This window comes from Salminus brasiliensis, chromosome 22, assembly GCF_030463535.1.
Source record: "Salminus brasiliensis chromosome 22, fSalBra1.hap2, whole genome shotgun sequence".
NCBI classification, from domain to species: domain Eukaryota; kingdom Metazoa; phylum Chordata; class Actinopteri; order Characiformes; family Bryconidae; genus Salminus; species Salminus brasiliensis.
The window spans coordinates 25,508,559-25,528,265 of NC_132899.1; the positions used below are offsets into that span (position 1 = coordinate 25,508,559).

A 19,707-nucleotide genomic window follows, 5' to 3' on the forward strand; every position below is an offset into this window, starting at 1 on the left:
TTGCCCAGGTAACGGGAGGCGGGGCACGCAGGTTTGATTGACAGGTACAAGGATGCCTATTGGCGCTGCTTTATTTCCAGGTTCGATTATGTTTTTTATATGTATTTTGCGTTAATGTGTTTTTTTTTTATTAAGTATTCAGCTGGAATCTCGAGTTTTTGTTTGTTTTATCATCTATCATCTGCAGGAAGAGGAGGGTTGGTCCCATCCCAAATATTTGTAGGCTAATTTCCACGCGAGCGTGTTTATCTATGATCTATGATCGTCTTTAAGATGTGCAATCCACCCAAATCAGGCAAAATTGCGCGCGTCATCAAGTTTGGGGGTGGGGGGGGGGTGTTCTTGGAAGTCGTCCTAAACGCGGTGTCAAATGGCGCATCATCCCGCCCGCAACTAGACTGGGCAGAGGGAGCGCGCGCGAGAGAGAGACAGACAGACAGAGAGAGAGAGAGAGAGAGAGAGAGAGAGAGAGACAGACAGACAGAGAGAGAGAGAGAGAGAGAGACAGAGAGAGAGAGAGAGAGAGAGAGAGAGAGAGAGAGAGAGAGAGACAGAGAGAGAGAGAGAGAGAGAGAGAGAGAGAGAGAGACAGAGAGAGAGAGAGAGAGAGAGAGACAGAGAGAGAGAGAGAGAGAGAGAGAGAGAGAGACAGAGAGAGAGAGAGAGAGAGAGAGAGAGAGAGAGACAGAGAGAGAGAGAGAGAGAGAGAGAGAGAGAGAGAGGCTGAAGTTCTTTCAGAGCTGTGCAGAGGGTCTCAGAAGTTGTCGGTGTTTGCGCGTCTCCCGCCAGCCATGCTCCTAAAGTTCTTGTGCGCCGTGGTCACCAGAGCCCTGTTCATCCTAATCTCGCTCATCGGCGTGTGGAGGGTGACATGGGTGAAAGATAATAAGCTGTACTGGTTTCTGACCATCCTGTATCTGCCCCTCGTGGTCGAACTGATTCTGACTCTGAGGAGGAGAAAAGGGAAGGACTATAAGTGGTGAGTTTAAGATCCAGCTCTTTGTTAAGATCCAGATTTGTGTAGAAAGGACTGAGATACTGATCCAGTTCAATGCCGTGATATTTCTTAATATTTCACTATTATACTTTCAGTTTGCATTAGTGAAGTAAATGAGCCCATGCTTTATGAGCCCTGCTACAAGCTCAAATAATATTTGGAACTTGGCTGGTGTTGTTTTTTTTGCTCTTTTAAAATACACTAAAGGGACTCTTACACAGTGCTGGAAATGTGAAGGGAATTCTGTGTAAAGCCTATACACAGTAATGTACTATGAGCCAACAGGCTGCTTTGTGAAGGACTGTTATGGTGCAAGCAGAGCTATTAAAGCTCCAATTAACTTATCAGATTATTCAGACAGAAAGCACGTTCACCAAACGTTTTTATATGTTTTAAACAGTTCTATTAAAAACTCAAGCTCCACTGAATGACTTGAATTTACTGTGCAGAACCCAGGGGCCATCCTTCATTTATTTAACTTCAGTCCACATGTAAAGATGTACAAGTTCTTCATTTTCAGGAGACAATATTTGTGAGAAGATTAGATGCCAGAGCCTTTCATAAGGCAGAGGAAAGTCAATAAGTTCACAAAGCTGGAGCTTGTAAAATGATTTAAAGATCACCTAAAAAAAGACCTAAAAAATCATGTGACTTAATTCAACTGTAAATGAAACAGAAGAATGAATCACTTTGACTTCAGAGCTGAAAAGTGATGACCATGTGTGTGTCTGTGAGAAAAAGAAGAACTTTCTTCTCAGAACAATGATCACTGCAGAGTCCAGACCACAAGGTCATAGAATTTGCATGGTAAGACTGACAATTGGAGGCATGGGAAAGAAAGTCCCTGCATACTTCTGCAGACTAAGTGAAAGAGCTGAAGCTGTATTAGTGATAAAGGGTGACTCACTAAATACTGAAGCATCTAATAGTAAATGTAGTTGTCGAGGCTTCCGTGTTATTTACTGTAACAGTAAAGTACAGTTGTCAGCTTTTTAATAGACACTGAACATTAATAACTCGTACTTAATGACTGTTTTGACTGAAAATGACATAGACAAACAGGGGTGTCTGACTTTTGCACAGTACATTACAGTTTGCTGAGAGGTCCCTGACCTGTCAGAAAAACTAGGACACTACACTACACTTGTATATAGGTTATTATATATATTGACATTTTAGATACAAGCTAGACCTAGACCTCATAGACCTGGCTTGTAACTCATTTCCCTACACACTTGCTCACATTTAGTGGCCTGAAGAGAAGGGGGATATTATAAGATACTAATAACATCACAAGGAGGGGCGTTGTTAGTACTCAAACAGCTTTCAGTGCTTTGCATGAGCGACCCCTCGTGTCCTTGTTAAAGCAACAGTATGTAGTTTTTTTTTTTTAATAACAGTTTTAAAATCATGTTGATGGTACACTGTCTTGTAAAAAGGGAGGATAGCGCCTATGTCGTGGCTACTCCGGGCTCGGCACGCTGCTAACTGCACTGTATAACAGGACACTGTAACACTGCATTTGTGTCAAATCCTGTAAAAATACAGTGCAGTTCTACATCTGCAGTGACGGTTCTGCATCTCTCAGCTTGTCCAGAAATGCATTTGAAAAGCACGTCCTTTTCCATGCCCTGACTCTACATTTAGCGGATGCTCTTATCCAGAACGACAAAAGTGCTTCCCTGTTCACTCAGAAAATATCTTAAAATATACCTTAGCTAGTTTGTATAGAATAGGATACAGGGCCTGGTCCATTCTTGGCCTTGTAGGCCAGCGTCAGGGTTTTGAATCTGATGCGTGCAGCAGCTACAAGAAGCCAGTGAAGAAAACGCAGCCGAGGAGTTGAAGAGGAGATGGCTGAACTTAGAAGTGTTAAAAGCTACCCGCATCTCTGTATTTTGGATTAGTTGCAGGGGCCTGCTGGTGTAAAAAAGGGAGACGGACCAGAAGGGAGTTGCACTAGTCAAGTCTTAAAGTGACAAGAGACTGAACAAGCACATGCATGGCCTCTCTAGAGAAAGTTCTCTGGATGTTGAAAAGGAGAAATTTGCATTGCTGAGTCAGATTTGCAACATGACTTGAGAACGATGAGTGGTCATCCATGACTACACCAAGGCTTTGTGCTTCTGAGAGTTCTCAAAGGAGACTCTTGAAAGAAATGCCAAATTCTTGCATAATGCTGCTTTAAGTGCACTGTGAGACAACAGGCTTTGTGACGAACTGGTAACATTAGCTATTAGAGCTTTCATTCATTTTTCAGGACCTTCCATCAGTTTTCCTGCGAAGCCAATGTGCATTTATGTGCAAATGTGTTTATAACCTGTTTTGGGTTTGAAAAATGAACAATATGGTTTAATGTGGTGTGTACACATGAATCTTGAGCTTTTCCTTCCACAGGTTCTCTCCGGCAATTTTCCTCTTCCTCATCAGTATTATACCCACCATTTGGATCCTCGAGCTGCATCATCAGCAGAACAAAAGTAGTGATGCTAAGGTAACAAAAATAAAAGGCAGTGAAAACAGCCATTAGATATCATGCAGTAGAGTGCTATACAGAGTTACACCATTGTGTAAAGCTGATTCTGAACTTCATATTCCTTATTGCAGTGTGCCAAACTGGATTCATCTGACAGCATCAAAGACATTTTCAGTAGCTGGAAGAACTCCAGTACCAACACCACTGAAGTTTTTAAGGTACATCCTTTCGTTCAGTGTTTTCTGACATTACTTTACATACACTTTCCACAGGCCGGTCTAGACTCGCCTTTGCATCCACTACTGCAACTCTGAGGGTCTTTTGTAAGCCACTGCGACAATGTTTATTTATACTCCTTTGCCCTAAATTGGTCTCGCAGACGTGGTTTACTTGTAAATGAAAATTTTAGTCCCCCACCCTTCAATAAAAACATTGGCCTCAGTGTCACACAGGCTTTTTTATTCTTACTTGTGGGCTACTGCTCTCATGTAAAATACAGTTAACTCCTGTTAGTTTCCACTCAAAATCTTTAATGAAGATGCTTTACTGGTGTAATTCTGACTTGCTTCCAATGTCCAAATCCCATCTGCACTGTAAATAATATCCTAGCAAAGCACATTATATCTCAGTCATATATTTAATATTTCTCAGTGTGGTATTGTTGTAGAGATATCTTACTCAAAATATGCATAAGCACCCTTATTAATCCAGTCTGCTGCTATTCACACTGCAGCTTTGCATATTTATTCATTTTTAACACATTCTGTACTCTGTCTTTTTCATTGGACCATTGCAATTCTAAATAAAGTAAATATGTTTCTGTATGAGCAGCAGCATCTCACCAGATGTAAATAACCTACCAAATTCACACATGCAACAAAATCATACCCTATATGTCCATAAATTAAGTTTTGTGTAATAATGAGAAATGAAAAAAAGCATGGAACACACTTGAAATTGGTTTAATACTTTTAATAAGCCTTTGTTGGAGAAGACACCTTCAGAACGCCTCCTAGAAACTAGTCGCATGCATTGCTCAGGTGTGATTTTGGCTCATTCTTCCACACAAACACTCTTCAAATCCTGAAGGTTCAGAGGGCTCCTTCTATGAACTCTGAGCTTTAGTTCCGTCCGTAGATTTTCAATTGGATTCAGGTCAGGTGACTGACTGGGCCGTTCTAGCAGCTTTATTTACTTTCTCTGAAAACAACTGAGAGTTTCCTTGGCTGTATGTTCATTGGGTTTGGGATCATTGTCTTGCTGAAATGTCCACCTGTGTTTCATCATCATCAGCCTGGTAGATGGCAGCAGTTTTTTTTATCAAGAATGTCTTGGTACATTTGTCCATTCATCCTTCCTTCAGTTATATAAAGCCTGCCAGGGCCTATGCTGAAAAACACTGCTTTGTCTGAAATCTTGCGTGGAGCACCTGGTTGATTTTAGCTGGTGTCATGACTTTCCATGGATTTCTGCACCTCTCTTTCTTCAAGGGTTCAATACTTTTTCTCTGTGTCATTTCTCATTATTACACATAGCATCTGGTGACACTTTCACATCAATAGCACCTATATATGAATATATATATTCAGATTATATTTTGTCTAATATATTTATGTAGTACAAAGTCCTATACGTAAACTGTTTCTGTATATTTATATTTATAGCATATATTAAATATTTAAATATTTTATATATGTAGTTCTGTGTATTTAATGCTCTACTGCTGTAGAGAAATTACCACAAGCATTTTCTGATTAGTAATCCTTAGGGTGTAATAACAGTCACAGAGCATAAGGGGTTAAATCAACATTCTGTAGCATATTTATGTTAAAATAACAGCTTTAAAATCATTTTGAAGCTCCACTGATGCAGAAAAAGCAGAAACCAATCATATTTCAGTAAAAATCTGTAATCTATAATATTACTCTGCTGTGATAGTCCACATGCTTCGTTCACTTCAGATGCCAGTAAAATAAGTTATAATGATAAACTGTAGGGGGAAAAAACATTGTTGCGTAATTCTGCTTTAGATAAATAGAAAAAAACAACAACCTAGAAGTAGTTTCACATTCAGATTCCAGTAAAAAGTCACAGAGGGCAGAGAATTTGCAGCAGAACTGTTGAAAACAGTCACAGAAGGTTTAGTACTCACTGTGGCTTGGATGCAGTTTAGTACGAGTTTGTTACAGCGGTAAAAAAAAGCAACAGAAAATGTTCCAAATTCATAAGACTGGGTTATTTTTCATTATTTATGAACATACAGTAGCGCACAAAGTTCAAGTTTGTCAATTCATGTAGTACAGTCCCCCCTGACGTCGTTGCACAGCCTGCAGTGTGTTGAGCAGTAACATGTAAAGACACACTCTTGCACAGGTCAGGCGTTTAAATACAAAAGGTTACAGACCAAAAAAAAGCATCTCTCATGTCATAAAAGTACAGAATCCATAGACAACATTGTAAAAGTGAAACCTTAGATGTGTTTCTGCACACAGCTAATTTGCACAGCTAATTTAAAAGAAGCAGGCAAGCTTCTGTACATCATTAGTGCTCGCCATTGTCAGACGCCAATCAGCCCGAGCCAACTTAGCATGTTGCTAGTTTCCATTCAGCAGATAGACACATATTCAGACTTATAAAACTCAAATCCGTGCCTGTTAAATAATCTAATGACCGGATGAAGAACATTTGTCCCTGTGTGTCGTCACTATGAGCATTTGATAACAGTAGTGTAGGTTTCATTTCAGGTTTGAGGGGGACAAACTCATACCAGCTTACTGATTTCATGTTTTTTTTGTTTTTAATACTAATGATTGAGCAATGTTTACATCATCGTGGGAAATGCTTGTTGTTAGCCACCCTGTAGAGCGGAAAAGGCGGCTCAAGGTGGCAACCCGTCATCAGAGGAACATTTTTACTGACTCTTTTATATGATTCAAGAGAACTTTTGATATTCTACTAATGAACTTCAATAGTCCAATATTATTCAGTGACAGGATGCCTGCTGCACGTTTGAAGTTAAACAATATTGTGAAGTCTGCTTTAGTTGTATAACTATATAAACAGTTATATAGTCATATAAACAAATGTGCTGAACTATCCATCTTACTATTACAGTTATAAGAGCTACAGCCTGCATCTCAGGGTTAAAGTTTTATTTGCCACATACACAGTTATACACAGCACAGCTAGCAGTGAAATGCTTTAATAACAACAGAATAGAATATGAGGTAGAATATATAAAAATATATAATGAATAAATATATACATATAATATATATGTAAAAGATAAGCAAAGAAGGTACAACTTTGTCAAATAAAATAACCTAAATGAAGTAAAGCATAATATATATATGTATATATATACACAGTGCTAATTACAAATAAGAATATAAATAGCAATTTATATATATACTACATTTTCACAAAACAGAAAACATTACAGAAGTGTAAAGTGCAACAACTGTAAAGTGGACATGAAACATAATGTTGTGCAACTGAGCAAGATATAATATATTAATATAACTTGAACCTATTGGCACCTTGCCTGGTGTGGGCTAGAGGGATATACAGCCCATCAGCACTGAGCTGTGGAGCCATGGAACTGTGTTCTCTGGAATGATGGTGCTCCATCCAGTGCTTTAGGGATGAGTTGGGGACTTTGGGATGAGGTGGGGTGGTTACCATCCGAAATCCTGACCTCACTAATGCTTTTGTCGCTGAATGTAATCAAATCCTTACAGCAATGCTCCAAAATTTAGCAGAAAGTCTTCTTTCCTGGACAGTAGAGACAGTTACTCCAACAAAAGCAGGATAAACTCATTTTAATACCCTTGATTTAGAAGAAAACAATGAATGAGGATGTGTCTGAATGTATCATTTTTTGAATTGTGTAACAATCCTTTCCATTCTCATGTAGTTCTTTCGGGACTTGTCATCGGTGTGCCCTAACGACTGGATCCTGGCCCTGCACCAGATCCTGCTCATCCTGCTGATCGTGGGAAAATGGCTGATGCCCATCGGAGCGGGGGTCACCCGGGACGAACTCTCCCAGCTGCTGCTCATCTTCGTGGGCACAGCTGCTGACATCCTGGAGTTCACCAGCGAGACGCTTTCAGACGTCAAGTGAGCTCCTCATCCTCTTTGTCTTTTTCTCCACATTGTCACACACTAGGTTCCATAGAAGAACCGCTAAAGAACCTTTCCCCTTCTGAAAAGCAGTACTTATTGGCGTAGATATAGGGGGCTACAGAATTTGTTTCATTAAAATATACTTATTGCTTTTAATAATTCAATAACAATAATGTTTTTATCATGTAAATACAGACTCACATGAACCTGATCATGCAAATTCTGTCATAGAGGGAATACAGTGTCCAGATTTCTTCACTGATGTCCAGTGAAAGCAGCAGATAGCAGGCTACATGTTCCACTAAGCACTTTATTAGGCGCACCTGTACACCTACTTATTCATGCAATTATCTAACCAGCTAATCACTTGGTATCAGTACAAAAAATCATGAAGATACAGGCCAGCAGCATCATGTAATATTCACATCGACCATCAGAAGTGGGTGGTAAAATCTGATTTTAGTGATTTTGAGGTGTGGCATGATTGTTGGTGTCAGATAGGCTGGCCCAGATTGGCTGACAGCTTGAATTTCCTGGGACAACTTGAATTTCTCAGAATAGTGTTATAAAGTAAAAAAAAACAATGTTCTGTTGACAATTGAGGTCTGTGAAGAATGGCCAGACTGGTTTGAGTGGACAGAAAGTCTATATTAACTCAGATAACCACTCTGTACAACTGTGGTGAGCAGGAAATCATCCTGTGGATAGGCTACAACAGCAGAAGACCATGCCAGGTTTCACTTCTGTCAGCCAAGAACAGAAAGCTGAGGCTGCAGTGGGCACAGGCTCACCAAAACTGGACAGATAAAGGCTGGAAAAACATAGTATGCTCTGACTGATCCCGATTTCTACTGAGCCACACAGATGGTAAGGCGCCAAACTTTTAGTCAACAACATGAATCCATGGACCCAACTTGCCATGTATCAACAGGGGGTGGTGTAATTGTGTGGGGAGTTTGTCTTGGCACTCTTTGGGCTTATTAATACCAATGAATCATCACTTGAGTGCTACAGTCTATTTAAGTATTGTTCATGGCCAGATCTTCCAATGGCTACTTCCAGTGTGATAACATGGACCAGAATCTCTAAGGAATGTTTCCAACATCTTGTGGAGTCCATGCACAAAGACTTGAGGTTGTTTTGAGAGGAAAGGAAGGCCCTAGCCTTTATTAGATTAGTGTTTCTGTGCGTGCATGGATTCATGGCTTGCAAGTGGAACTGTAGTTTCCCACTTGACTGTTGCTATGGTGTTGTATGGTGTTGTATAAGAGCATGTATAATCAGTAGAATAACTTTCTAGGAGCTTATTATCCACAGTATTTGCAGTTCTGCAAACAAAGGTTCCTGTGTGGACATTTTCTCCACTGACTATCTCTAACCCCCATACATGAGTTATGTAACTGGTGTTTTTTACTATATAATGTATTCTTCTTTGTCACACCATACAAACTCCATTAATTTAGCATATTAGCCTTTTATCACTTCATTTATCATCAAAAATTATGAGTTGTAAAGTTTTTCATTTAAATCTACTTAGCATTGGCTTCTCACCATGAGTTTAAAGACTGGGTATAATGGGTCTTCTGTCTTCTGTTATCTCTCAGGTCTGCTTTACTTACCAGAGTTTTCAGTTTTTTATTTCCGCCTCGCTTTTATATCAGATTCAGGTTGGAGCTTTGCTCTGCAGTTTTTAACATGCTGTTTCCAATTTGAATTTTCATTACCAGAGATAACAGCCCACAGTTGGTGTACATTATTCTGGCTATCTGGACATGGAGTATGCTGCAGTTCCCTTTTCATCTCTCAGGTATGTTCACCATCAAATAGTGTATAAGTACAATATACTGTAATGTGCTGATATTGTATAAAGTGAGTTCTGTTTCAGTAAATGTAATGAAAAGTAGCCCTATTGGAGCTGGAAGGAATTTTGTGATAAAAAAAAAAAAGATTTAGCACTAAACTGAATGAACAACAAGTATGCCACTTTGCTAAATTAATATAATTTTAATATATATTTTATATTATAAATTATATATTATATATATTATATTTATAAGTTTTTCTCAATTTTCTCTTTTTTTGATTCTGACATAATATTACACAATATGTAGCGCTTCCTGCAGCATGTTCCTTCATTTTAATGGAGATTTCAAATCAGAAACCCCTCATATTAAACATTTCCCCTCTATATCAGGGATATTTAGTCCTGGTGAACTGCCAATTTGGGCTAACTTGATGAATTGTCTCGAAATGCAAAGTACATATTTATACACCGTTCGGCCACAACATTAAAATAATGCCTCAAGCCACCTAAACAGCTCTGACTTTAAAGCAGATAGAGAAATTCTGTAAGTAGTGACCTGGACTTAGCTCTAGACCAGCATAGTATGTTTTCGTTTGTTTGGTGGTTTACCTGGCTGACCAGCCTTCACAACCTGACCAAGGTAGTCAACCAGCTAGTCAACAAGCTGGTTAGCCAGCTTGGTCAAGATGGTTAAAATGCTAACCTATCAAAACTTAACCATCAAACTCAAATGAAAACATACTCTATCCTTGCCAAGTGGCTTAGCCCGCTTATTTCCCAGCACAGGGTAGGTTTTACCTTGGATGACCAACTTCTTTTTACCACGTGACCATCAAGAACCAGCTTGGACCATCTGAAGAAGTCATCTAACAGCAAAAGCTCAGTGGGGATTGTAGGAAACAATTAAGGGACCCCGTCGAATAGGATGTACTATACGAATCATCCTGTCACTTTTGGTCTCACTTTTCATCATTTATTAAGTAGTAGATATTGAGTGGAGCTAGCTATGACCTAAACTGGGGCGAATATGCTGTAGTCTATAGAATATCGACTAGCATCTAAAGATATCCTTGAGCTAGGCATTGCCAGACACAAGAGTCAGTGCTGATATGATTGTGTACTTATAGATACAAAGATACAGATGACATGCAGGTGTGTTTTGGCCTTGTAGAACAGTATCATGCTTTGGCATCTGATGTCGGCAGCTACAGGAAGCCAGTAAATAATAGCCAGTAACTGTGCGATTAGATCCCTGTTGAAAAAAACAGCCTGATCAGCTCAGGTTGGTCAAGCTGGTGGACCTGCTTAGCTCTTGACCAGCATAGTAGGTTTTCGTTTGTTTGATGGTTTAGCTGGTCGAACAGCGTACACAACCTCACCGAGCAAGTCATCCAGGTAGTCAACAGGCTTGTTAACTAGCATGACCAAGGTGGTTGCCTGGTTCAGTAGTATGACCTGCAGGACCAACCAGTTTTGTCATCTAAACTAAACCAGCAAAATCAAATAAAAACATACTCTTTCCTGGTCAAGAGTTGAGCTGGTTAAGCAGCTTAACCATCTTATTTTCCAGCACAGGGTATGTTTTCACCTGGATGACCAGCTTTTTTACCACTGTGACCATCAAGAACCAGCTTAGACCATCTGAAGAAGGCAGCTACCAGCTACTAAAAGCTGCTTTTCCAGCAGGGATTGTAGGAAACAATTAAGGGACCCTGTGGAATAGAATGCAGTCTGATGCCTGTTGCTGACATAAATATCCGGACTATCTGTGGTCATTTGAAGAAATTATGTAGAAACTTTGTTCCATACAAATCAGCCAGTCACATTCCTTACAAATGACCTTCGGTAAATTCGGCTAATCTAGTTCTAATGGTGTTATTTAACTGTTTCTGCTTTTCTTGACTGCCTTTTTAAACTACTTATCTGCATCTTTGTCCATCTTTTGTCTACAGTGGTTAATTCAAGAGCTGACGATGAGTGTGAGAGTCAAAGCGACTCTCTCCTCACCAGACACAGGACAGACTTTTGGGCCGTCGTGGAGACCCTCTTCATTCAGGACGGCCCATTCCTGGTGGTTCGCCTGACAGTCATGATCCATTTTAACATCATCCACCAAATGCTGGTTTTCTTTGCTATCAAGAACTTCCTAGTAGTGGCATTAAATGTCTACCGGATGTGGGTCATTTTTCAAGACTACAGGTCGATTTAAGTGTCCAGGCTGCACTTGCAAGGCCTTTGGTGTGTGAATTGGAGGCTGTTTTGGTTGATTGCTGGCTGCTGTTGTGCCACTACTGGTTAGAATTATTTGGACAGCATTACTTGAGCAGTTTACAGGCAATACATTGATAACTCAGCAGTAGTAAATAGTAGGAACCTCCTACAGTAGCTACACTGAAAAGAACAATGCATTGAATTGAATTAATCGATGTGTGTACTTGCACATGTATGACTAAGGTGGTTGACTGATATGACCAATATGGCTGACCAATATGATCACAACGACCAAACTGGTTGACAAAGATGATCAATGTGACTGACCAATATGACAAGAATGACCAAACTGGTCAACCAGCATGACAAGTCTGACCACACTGGTTCACTAATATGACTTGCTTGACCAATTTTGTCAACCAGTCTGGCCATGGTCATGGTCATGCTAAACCATCAAACTCAAATGAATTGATGATATTAAAGGACATAAAGCCATTTTATTAGAAACAAAGGCTGGATGTAATATGTAAGCAATGCCAAAGTTTATAAATGTCTTGTTTACATCATAGTTTATACATGGGAACTAAGCTGGAAACATATGGAAATCAACATTTTTACCTATACCGGTCCGCCATAACAGTGGCATCTGTCAAGGGGTGGGATATGTTAAGCAGCAACAGTTAGATCAGTCAGTTCTTGAAGGTGGTGTGTTAAAAGCAGGAAAAATGGGCCAGCACACAGTTCTGGATCACATTGACCAGGGGCAATTATGATGTCTAGACAACTGAGTCAGAGCATCTCCAAAACATTAGGCAGATGTTGTGGGGGTTTTCTGGTGTGCAGTGGTCAGTACCTACCAAATGTGGTCCCAGAAAGGACAACCGGTGAACCAGTGACAGGGTCATTGGACACCTTTGGCTCATGGATGCCCCACCTCCCAACTGACAGGATTTGCTGCTAACATCTTGGTACCAGATACCATGGGATGCCTTGTCCATGCCTCGAATGGGCAGACCTGCTGTGGCGGCACAAAAGGGACCTACTCAATATTAGTCAGGTGGTGCTAATGTTATAGCTGACTGGTGTGCATCCGTCTGTTCAGTAATTAGCAGTTTAGCCCTGCCCATTCTTTCGGAAGTTATAAGGAAATAAAGGAGAGGGAAAACTGGATAGATATGTCATTGTCTTAAAAGACACATTTACAAAAAACAAAAACTGGGATAAAGAGCTTTTTTTTTGCTATTTATATTAAATAATCAAATGAAAGAAAGTATTTATTAATGAATATTAATATTATTTGTAATACATAACTTGTTAAAATGGCAGATTATATACCATGATTCTCATTTCCTGCATCTCTAGTAGTTTTATTGTAACCTCCATCCTAATGCTATACAGCTTTCTCAGTCTTTTTAGAAACGGGTGCTGCTCCATCGTCTGACACATTTTTTGAAACCTGTGACATTGCATGCCTATTGAAAAGAGTAATTTTTGTATTATTAGAAGTATTCGTTTTATTAATAAAAAAAAACATTGATTCCAAACTTTGTAAGAGATAGTTGTGGAAATGATGTACACGTTTGAATCAAGTCAATGCAGGCCTCTTTTCAGTGTAGAAGAGAAGCACATTAAGTGTTAATACAGACTATTGTACTGTTTGTTACAAACATGTTCTACAGTATTGATTACATTGTAATACCATATAGAATTACTGATGCCGTAGAATAGTTCGCTTGAAAATACCCTCACTGTTGAAAGCCTTGGCTTATGATAGATAATAATAAGAAAGCTGTTAAAAGCTGCATCTAGCGTGAGAACGAACCCGGTTTTGTACCTGCATGGTTGGTAAACCTCAGCGTTGGCACAAAGAGTGGATGGCTTTCTCCTTTCACTTTATTTCATGCTGTTACTTGTCACTTGTCGGACAACATTGCTACAGCTCTGAGAGAATGCAAGACCAAGCCCTTCTTGCGTTCTCCTCTAACTGAAAGACTGCAGTAAACAGTAAAGTTTCACAGCATTGCCTCTATCAACAAACAAAAAGTGTCTGATACTCACCCAAACAAAGGGCAGCGTTGATTAGCTAGGAAATGAGTCCTTGCAAGAAGGCTGTTTGCCTCTAGACATCACCTGCAGGAAAGCCCAGCGGACGCTTTGGCTAATCGTGGAGATGTTGGGGTGAAATCAAGGTCCTGTGGACCTTGGCTCAAACAAAGCGAGCCGTAGAGCTCGGTCAATAAACAAAAGCACGCCTTACTTGCTGCTTTTCTTAATGACTCACTGATGTAATGGCCTTCGATGAGTCTGAACAGATAAAGTCACTTTGTAGCCTATCTGCCTAAAGAACAGGCCCAGAACTTTTAATCCTCTCTGGACTTTATTTCCCTGCAATTAGCCTGAGAGGAATTCCGCTTCAATTTCCTTAAATTGTGTATTTCAGACTCACTCTTCTGATAACTTCTGATAAGAGCTGAGCCACATATCCGAAATGTGATGGGTTGCGCATTTCGTACTGGAACCGGCAATGCCGCTTTTTAAGGACTGTCAACAGACATCAGTGACACAATAGGGAAATAGGGGAGTTATAGCAATATTGCAGCTCTGTTTTTTTTTAAGATTACAAAAACATTACGTAAAGAAATTAGTTAGAGTGGACAAATTGCATGTGCTGTTGATATTGTAAGCAAGAATAAGTACAAATTCTCTACGAAGAATACACTTCCTGCTCATGGAAACAGTGAAATAATTCAATTTTTCAAATTGTAATATGAATTTCTATGCTATGAATATAATAGAGAAGCCAACAAAGAAAAGCCCTGTTGTTTTCTTAACTCCCTCTCCTGAAACAACTGAAAACCTTTACTATAATGATGAGCGTAATCAGGTATTTTGGAGTGGCAGAGGGTCTGTAAGGATAATTTTAGGGTCTTGTCTGCTTTTTTTTTTTTCTCTAAATTTCTGTATGTACACTTTTTTGGGGGGGAGTGGGGAGGGGGGGCTAAAATCAACACAGGGTCAAAATTGTGCATACAGGGTCAAACATTTACATGCACCCACTTAGATTATTACTTCAGTGATGCTGAAAGTTCCTAAATGTCTTTTACCCCTTCCCATGGCCTCTTAACGCCCTGTTAGTGATCATGACTGACTGCAGCTGGTAGCTTCTCTGTGTCCACATAAAAGGGTTTGTTTCACAACACTCATTTGGTTAACCAACACTCAGGACAATGGAAAAGTCCAAGGAGCTCAGGGCAGATCTGGCAAGGATATTCATATATTTATCCAAGTCAGGAATGAAGCAGTAACCTTCTGGAGGAATATTGTATGGTCAGATGAGGCAAAGATTGCAATTTAAGATAGAAACTGTTCACTTGGAGTAGGCGGGCTCTGTACAGCTTATTGGCATCACATCTTGCTTGCAAGGAAGTTTGGAAGAACCCAGAACTATATGCCACAAGTTACAGATTTTTACTAGAGAAACACAAATCATGTTGTGCGGTGGAGAAAGGCCTTTAAGCATGGTGGTGGTGGGATCATGCTACCACAGTAATTTTATTAATATTTAGTCAAGAGTGCACGATTAAAAGTATAGGTTCATTGAGTATTTGAGAATTTGAAACTGTGGAGGAACCTCTTATGGTGCTCTGGGGTTTTTTTAGAAGGAAAATATGCCTTGAAGGTTCCTCAAAGCACCTTAAGAGGTTCTTCCATAGTTTCAAACTGAATAACCTCCAAAAGTTCCTCAAGGACTTGCACAGTGCACAGTGGTGGCACAAACTAGAGTGCTTTAAAAAGTTGCCTTCTGTTGCTATAGTAAACTTTGTTACTTATATGTGAAAGTATTATTAAAGAAAGTATATATTAAAAATAGTACATAAGATTAAGTACATATTATTTTAGTAATTACGTTACTCAACAGTTTCTATTGATTCATTAGCAAAACCATTCGCTGACCTTAAACCGAGTCTTGTGTTATCCAGACAGCTCACTTAGTTGTTAAAATATTTCAAAATAAAAGAACACAGACAATCAATCAATCAATAAATAAATAAATGTGTTCTATGCTTTTATTATGCATAAAACTACCATTACTGGAGGAAATGTGTTTTGGCTTTTAAAGAAGAACTTAAAAAAGGAACATCACAAATATTTTTCTGCATGACCCTCACTATGTTCACATCAAACTCATCTTTGGTGTTGGATGCCAAAAAGTTCTGCTCTTAGTATCAGTTTGTGGTTTGACAATGGATGTTTTCGACTGGCAGCTCTTCTGTAGTCTTTTGGCTTGGGATTTTAGAGGCTTGTTGACTTTTTGACGCAGCCAACGTCTGCAATTCCCAAACTGTAATCCTTGGACAAAGTTCTGCCTATTGATCTATCCCACTGACTGTGTGGGTGGGGTAAAATACACAGTGTCCTCTTTCACACATCCAGTAGTTTGAAACACTTTAGAGAGCGTGTTTGTATATCACTGCCTGATTTATGTCAGTTTTCTCTTTTTCTCATTTAATTTGTGTTTTATTGATCTTCCAAATGACAACACATGATTAGGGGTTCATACCCCAGTGAACGGGGAAAAAACTAGGCAGAATTTGTTGATAAAACTCATCAGATCATTTAGTTCTTGCTTTTGTATAATCTTTTGAATAATAATAAAATAATAAATAATAAATAATAGCATGTGTTATGTTATAAAATTATAACATTTGGACATAGAGATCAAAACAGGATAGGGGATGCCAGTGTACTAAAAATGTCAGTAAAAATGTCAGTAGCCCTAATTGAAGCTGTTGTAATCTAACTAAGACCCCCTGCTCCCCCTACCAGACACCACCTGGTCACTTCATATGACTAATATCTGGACTATATCCTGATAAGATCTTAGGCCCTGTTCACACCTGGCACGTGCCATGCCCCCTCTCCAGCGGAAATGATGTGAGAAATCCGATCACACGCGGTCACAGAACACACATTTAAATGCCAGATGTGAACATTTTGACAATGCATTTTGACAATCATTTGTGATCGGATCACAGAAGACGCATACAAATACCAGGTGTGAACAGGGCCTTTGCCACATGCATGCACACTGGATAGTCCAATGCGTCTCTCTGTGTAGACAGACTGAAATCTGATTGCTGTGTGATTTGAGTGATCCGATTTGCGTTTGGATGCGTTTACAAATATAATCCTGATACTCAAGAGACCAGGTGTAAACAGAATCTAACAGATAGAAACTAAAGGACTGACTGTAAATGCAACATACATTTCTTAGCCAAAGAGAGGAATAATAAAAATCCATGTTTTGTTTTATATTTATGTTTAAAGGAGAACTATTGGATTGGTATCAGATGATCTGTCAGAAGGGAAGAGCTTAGCTCTCTAGCCATAAGGCTGGATTTCTCTGTATGTCAAGGATCAGCTGAAGCATTTTACTGTTTGTGGTTTTATATATATATATATATATATATATATATATATAACCACAAATAGTAAAATGCTTCAGCTGATCCTTGACATCCATATAACCGTGTTGACAAAACCTGCCCACCAGAGGGCGACATACATATATATCTTAATTGGAGCCATCACTATATGCCAAAGCAGTCACTGCTGACATCAACACTCACATGATTCAGTGTCTTATTGTTTAATTCTAAAATTACTTTTAATTGTTTATAAATACAGTAAAATATGTACACTTGCACACTGTTATTTGGCATTCATTCATTAAATTAATATTTCTTCTTCTCTGCATAATGCATGCAACATGGGCTTTGTCTGTTGCACAGGTACTGGTAGCTGAATAATACATGCATTTGCTTTCACTGCTGTGATATATTTAATAAGAGATTATCTCAGATTTAAACAGCGTTTTCCATGTCAACTCATATGATCACGTAAATCAGTTCTGCAGTTATGTAATCCTAAAAAAAAAAAAACAGTAAGTTATGCAATGTGGTTATGGAAATGGCTCAGTGGCAGGGCTGGGGTCATCCGTCAGGTTCCTCTGTTATTCTGTGTATTCATTATGTGGGTCACTGACATCCAGTTAGCAGCACGGGCAGATTAGAACTCACACACAGAAGGGCTCGGATGCTTTCCACAGAGCCCTTTTGAAGGACGGCCGAGGGGGGAAGCGTCATCAAGAAGGCTGGGCCTTTTCTAGGTCAGCTCAGCAGAAACGAGGAGTGACCTTGAAAGACAGCCAGCCACAGGACAGGTTTTCTGCAGTCTGAATGCAGGAGGAAAGCTGCATGAAATCTAGCTTTTTAATCTACTAGCGTTTTTTTCTGGTACTGTGAATGGCTGATTTCCAAAAGGCATAATGTTTAGGATGATACATTTGAATGTTTTTTGCAAGGTTGCTTATTTTACTGTTTCAAAATAACAAAAAATGAAGAGGCCCCAAAGCAAATTTGGGCACAGTGTACGTTCAGCACTTTGTAACGCCTCCTGTGCCAACAATCAGCTTGGGAACACTTTTCATAGTCAGTGAAAAAGTCTTTCAATTCTTGCTTGAGGGATTTTTACACCATTCCTCCATGACATAACTTAATTTTGGGAGGTGGCCCATGCCCCAAACTCCTCCCACTTAGTCACATATAAACCTTCAGTCTCACTCCATCATTGTGTCAAAAAACACCCTCAGCCTCCCCGTCTCCCCCTCTTTTCCACCTTTTCTGATGTCTAGGGGGTCTTCAGCTTCATGCATTCACCTAAAAGAACCACCGATCTCCAGCCCAGAAGCCTTCTGAGTCTGCATCCCTGTTAACACTGTGGGACATACTGGCTTTAAGGTCACAGATATTCAATGATGAGCCTGCGGTAGCCCTCTTAAGAGAGACACTGTAAATTGTAAGGTTTAAGGTCATTATTGTGCTGTAGAAGTCATCCTCTTTTCATCTTTATCTTTTAAAGACAGTGTGATGTGTTTTTTCAGAATTTGCTAGTATTTAAATGAGTCATGATTTCTCCCTCTGCGCATGTTCCCTGTGTCACTGGCTGCAACACAAGCCCAAATGATCCACCCCCATGCTTAACAGTTGGTGAGGTGTTCTTTTCATGAAATTCTGCATCCTTTTTTTCCCCAGACTTATCTTTACATCCTGTTATACAGACTCCCATGTTCAGAAATCCACATCCAAATGTGTTTTGATTGTCTTTCAGGGCGCAGCAGCGCTTGGCCTGGAGAGCTTTTTAAGGCATATTGTGCACTGAAGATTTTATTGTAGCCTTATGGTTCTTTAAATATCTGGCGCTGGATGATAATTTGCTGACCAGGGCAGCCTGCACTAATGTCACCCAGTCTGTCCATGCTGTAGCTGACAACTTGGAACCATTGTGTGCTTGTGCTCCTTAAAGTCTGAACATTAAGTCCAGTTTGTCGTGTCGTGTCCTGACTGAGCCAGCTTTATTTGGAATAGCTTTCCAGAGGCAGCTGTTAACTATCCTGTTAAACACTTCATAAAAATGAACTGAAGGTTGCCAAAACTCATGAGACAAGTAAGCCAGTATATTGAGCCATGGAAATACAGAATGTCTATGAATAGCAGGCAGCCATTGACCGCTTTGTCCTGGAACAACGGTAACTAAATATGCCAGTGTCACACAACAATAGACTGCATCCTTTATTTTCCCACTGCTGGAACACCAAACTCTCACAACAGTATCCAGTGTGTGTGCCAAGTAGTTCCAGCAAATACATCCAACCAAAATCTTTCATTAATCAACAACAGTATATACAGTTAACATCTACTGTAATGAAGGAATTGTGTTTCCCTCAGTGTGTTTGGACCCTATCAGCACTGTCAGACTGAATTCAATTGGGTTCTGGTGTGTCAGGCTACACTCATTCAATTCAAAACTACGTTCTAGTACTGAAGGCCTAACATGTCAGCTCAACCACCAATACAGTTATGAAGAGACAGAGAAATGAACCAATCCCATTTGATATGAAATTGTTGGCACAGATTTAGCCTGAAAAAGGTCACTTTTGGCCTTCTGAAAGTCCTATATATGTCAGTGACTGTGATTGCAAGCAGTATAAACCAGGTTCTGGTCGGTTAGAAGAGGAAAACAGTGGCAGCA

General features: G+C 39.6%; 1 protein-coding gene across 1 annotated transcript; it reads left to right on the forward strand.

The window, feature by feature from the left end:
• Positions 1 to 641: 641 nt before the first annotated feature.
• tmem26b (transmembrane protein 26b) lies at positions 642 to 14,579 on the forward strand. Its single transcript, XM_072667841.1, has 6 exons — positions 642 to 979; positions 3,395 to 3,491; positions 3,605 to 3,691; positions 7,390 to 7,595; positions 9,329 to 9,408; positions 11,358 to 14,579. Exons 1-6 carry the CDS (start codon positions 792 to 794, stop codon positions 11,612 to 11,614), a joined length of 915 nt encoding a protein of 304 aa, XP_072523942.1. The 5' UTR covers positions 642 to 791; the 3' UTR covers positions 11,615 to 14,579.
• Positions 14,580 to 19,707: the final 5,128 nt, after the last annotated feature.

What these genes read in the sequence shown, in the direction of transcription:
- tmem26b (XM_072667841.1), top strand. Translation starts at nt 792, where the DNA reads ATGCTCCTAAAGTTCTTGTGCGCCGTGGTCACCAGAGCCCTGTTCATC. An exon ending in ACACCACTGAAGTTTTTAAG is followed by an intron (nt 3,692 to 7,389) that starts GTACATCCTTTC and finishes ATTCTCATGTAG; the next exon opens with TTCTTTCGGGACTTGTCATC. An exon ending in GTTCCCTTTTCATCTCTCAG is followed by an intron (nt 9,409 to 11,357) that starts GTATGTTCACCA and finishes TTTTGTCTACAG; the next exon opens with TGGTTAATTCAAGAGCTGAC.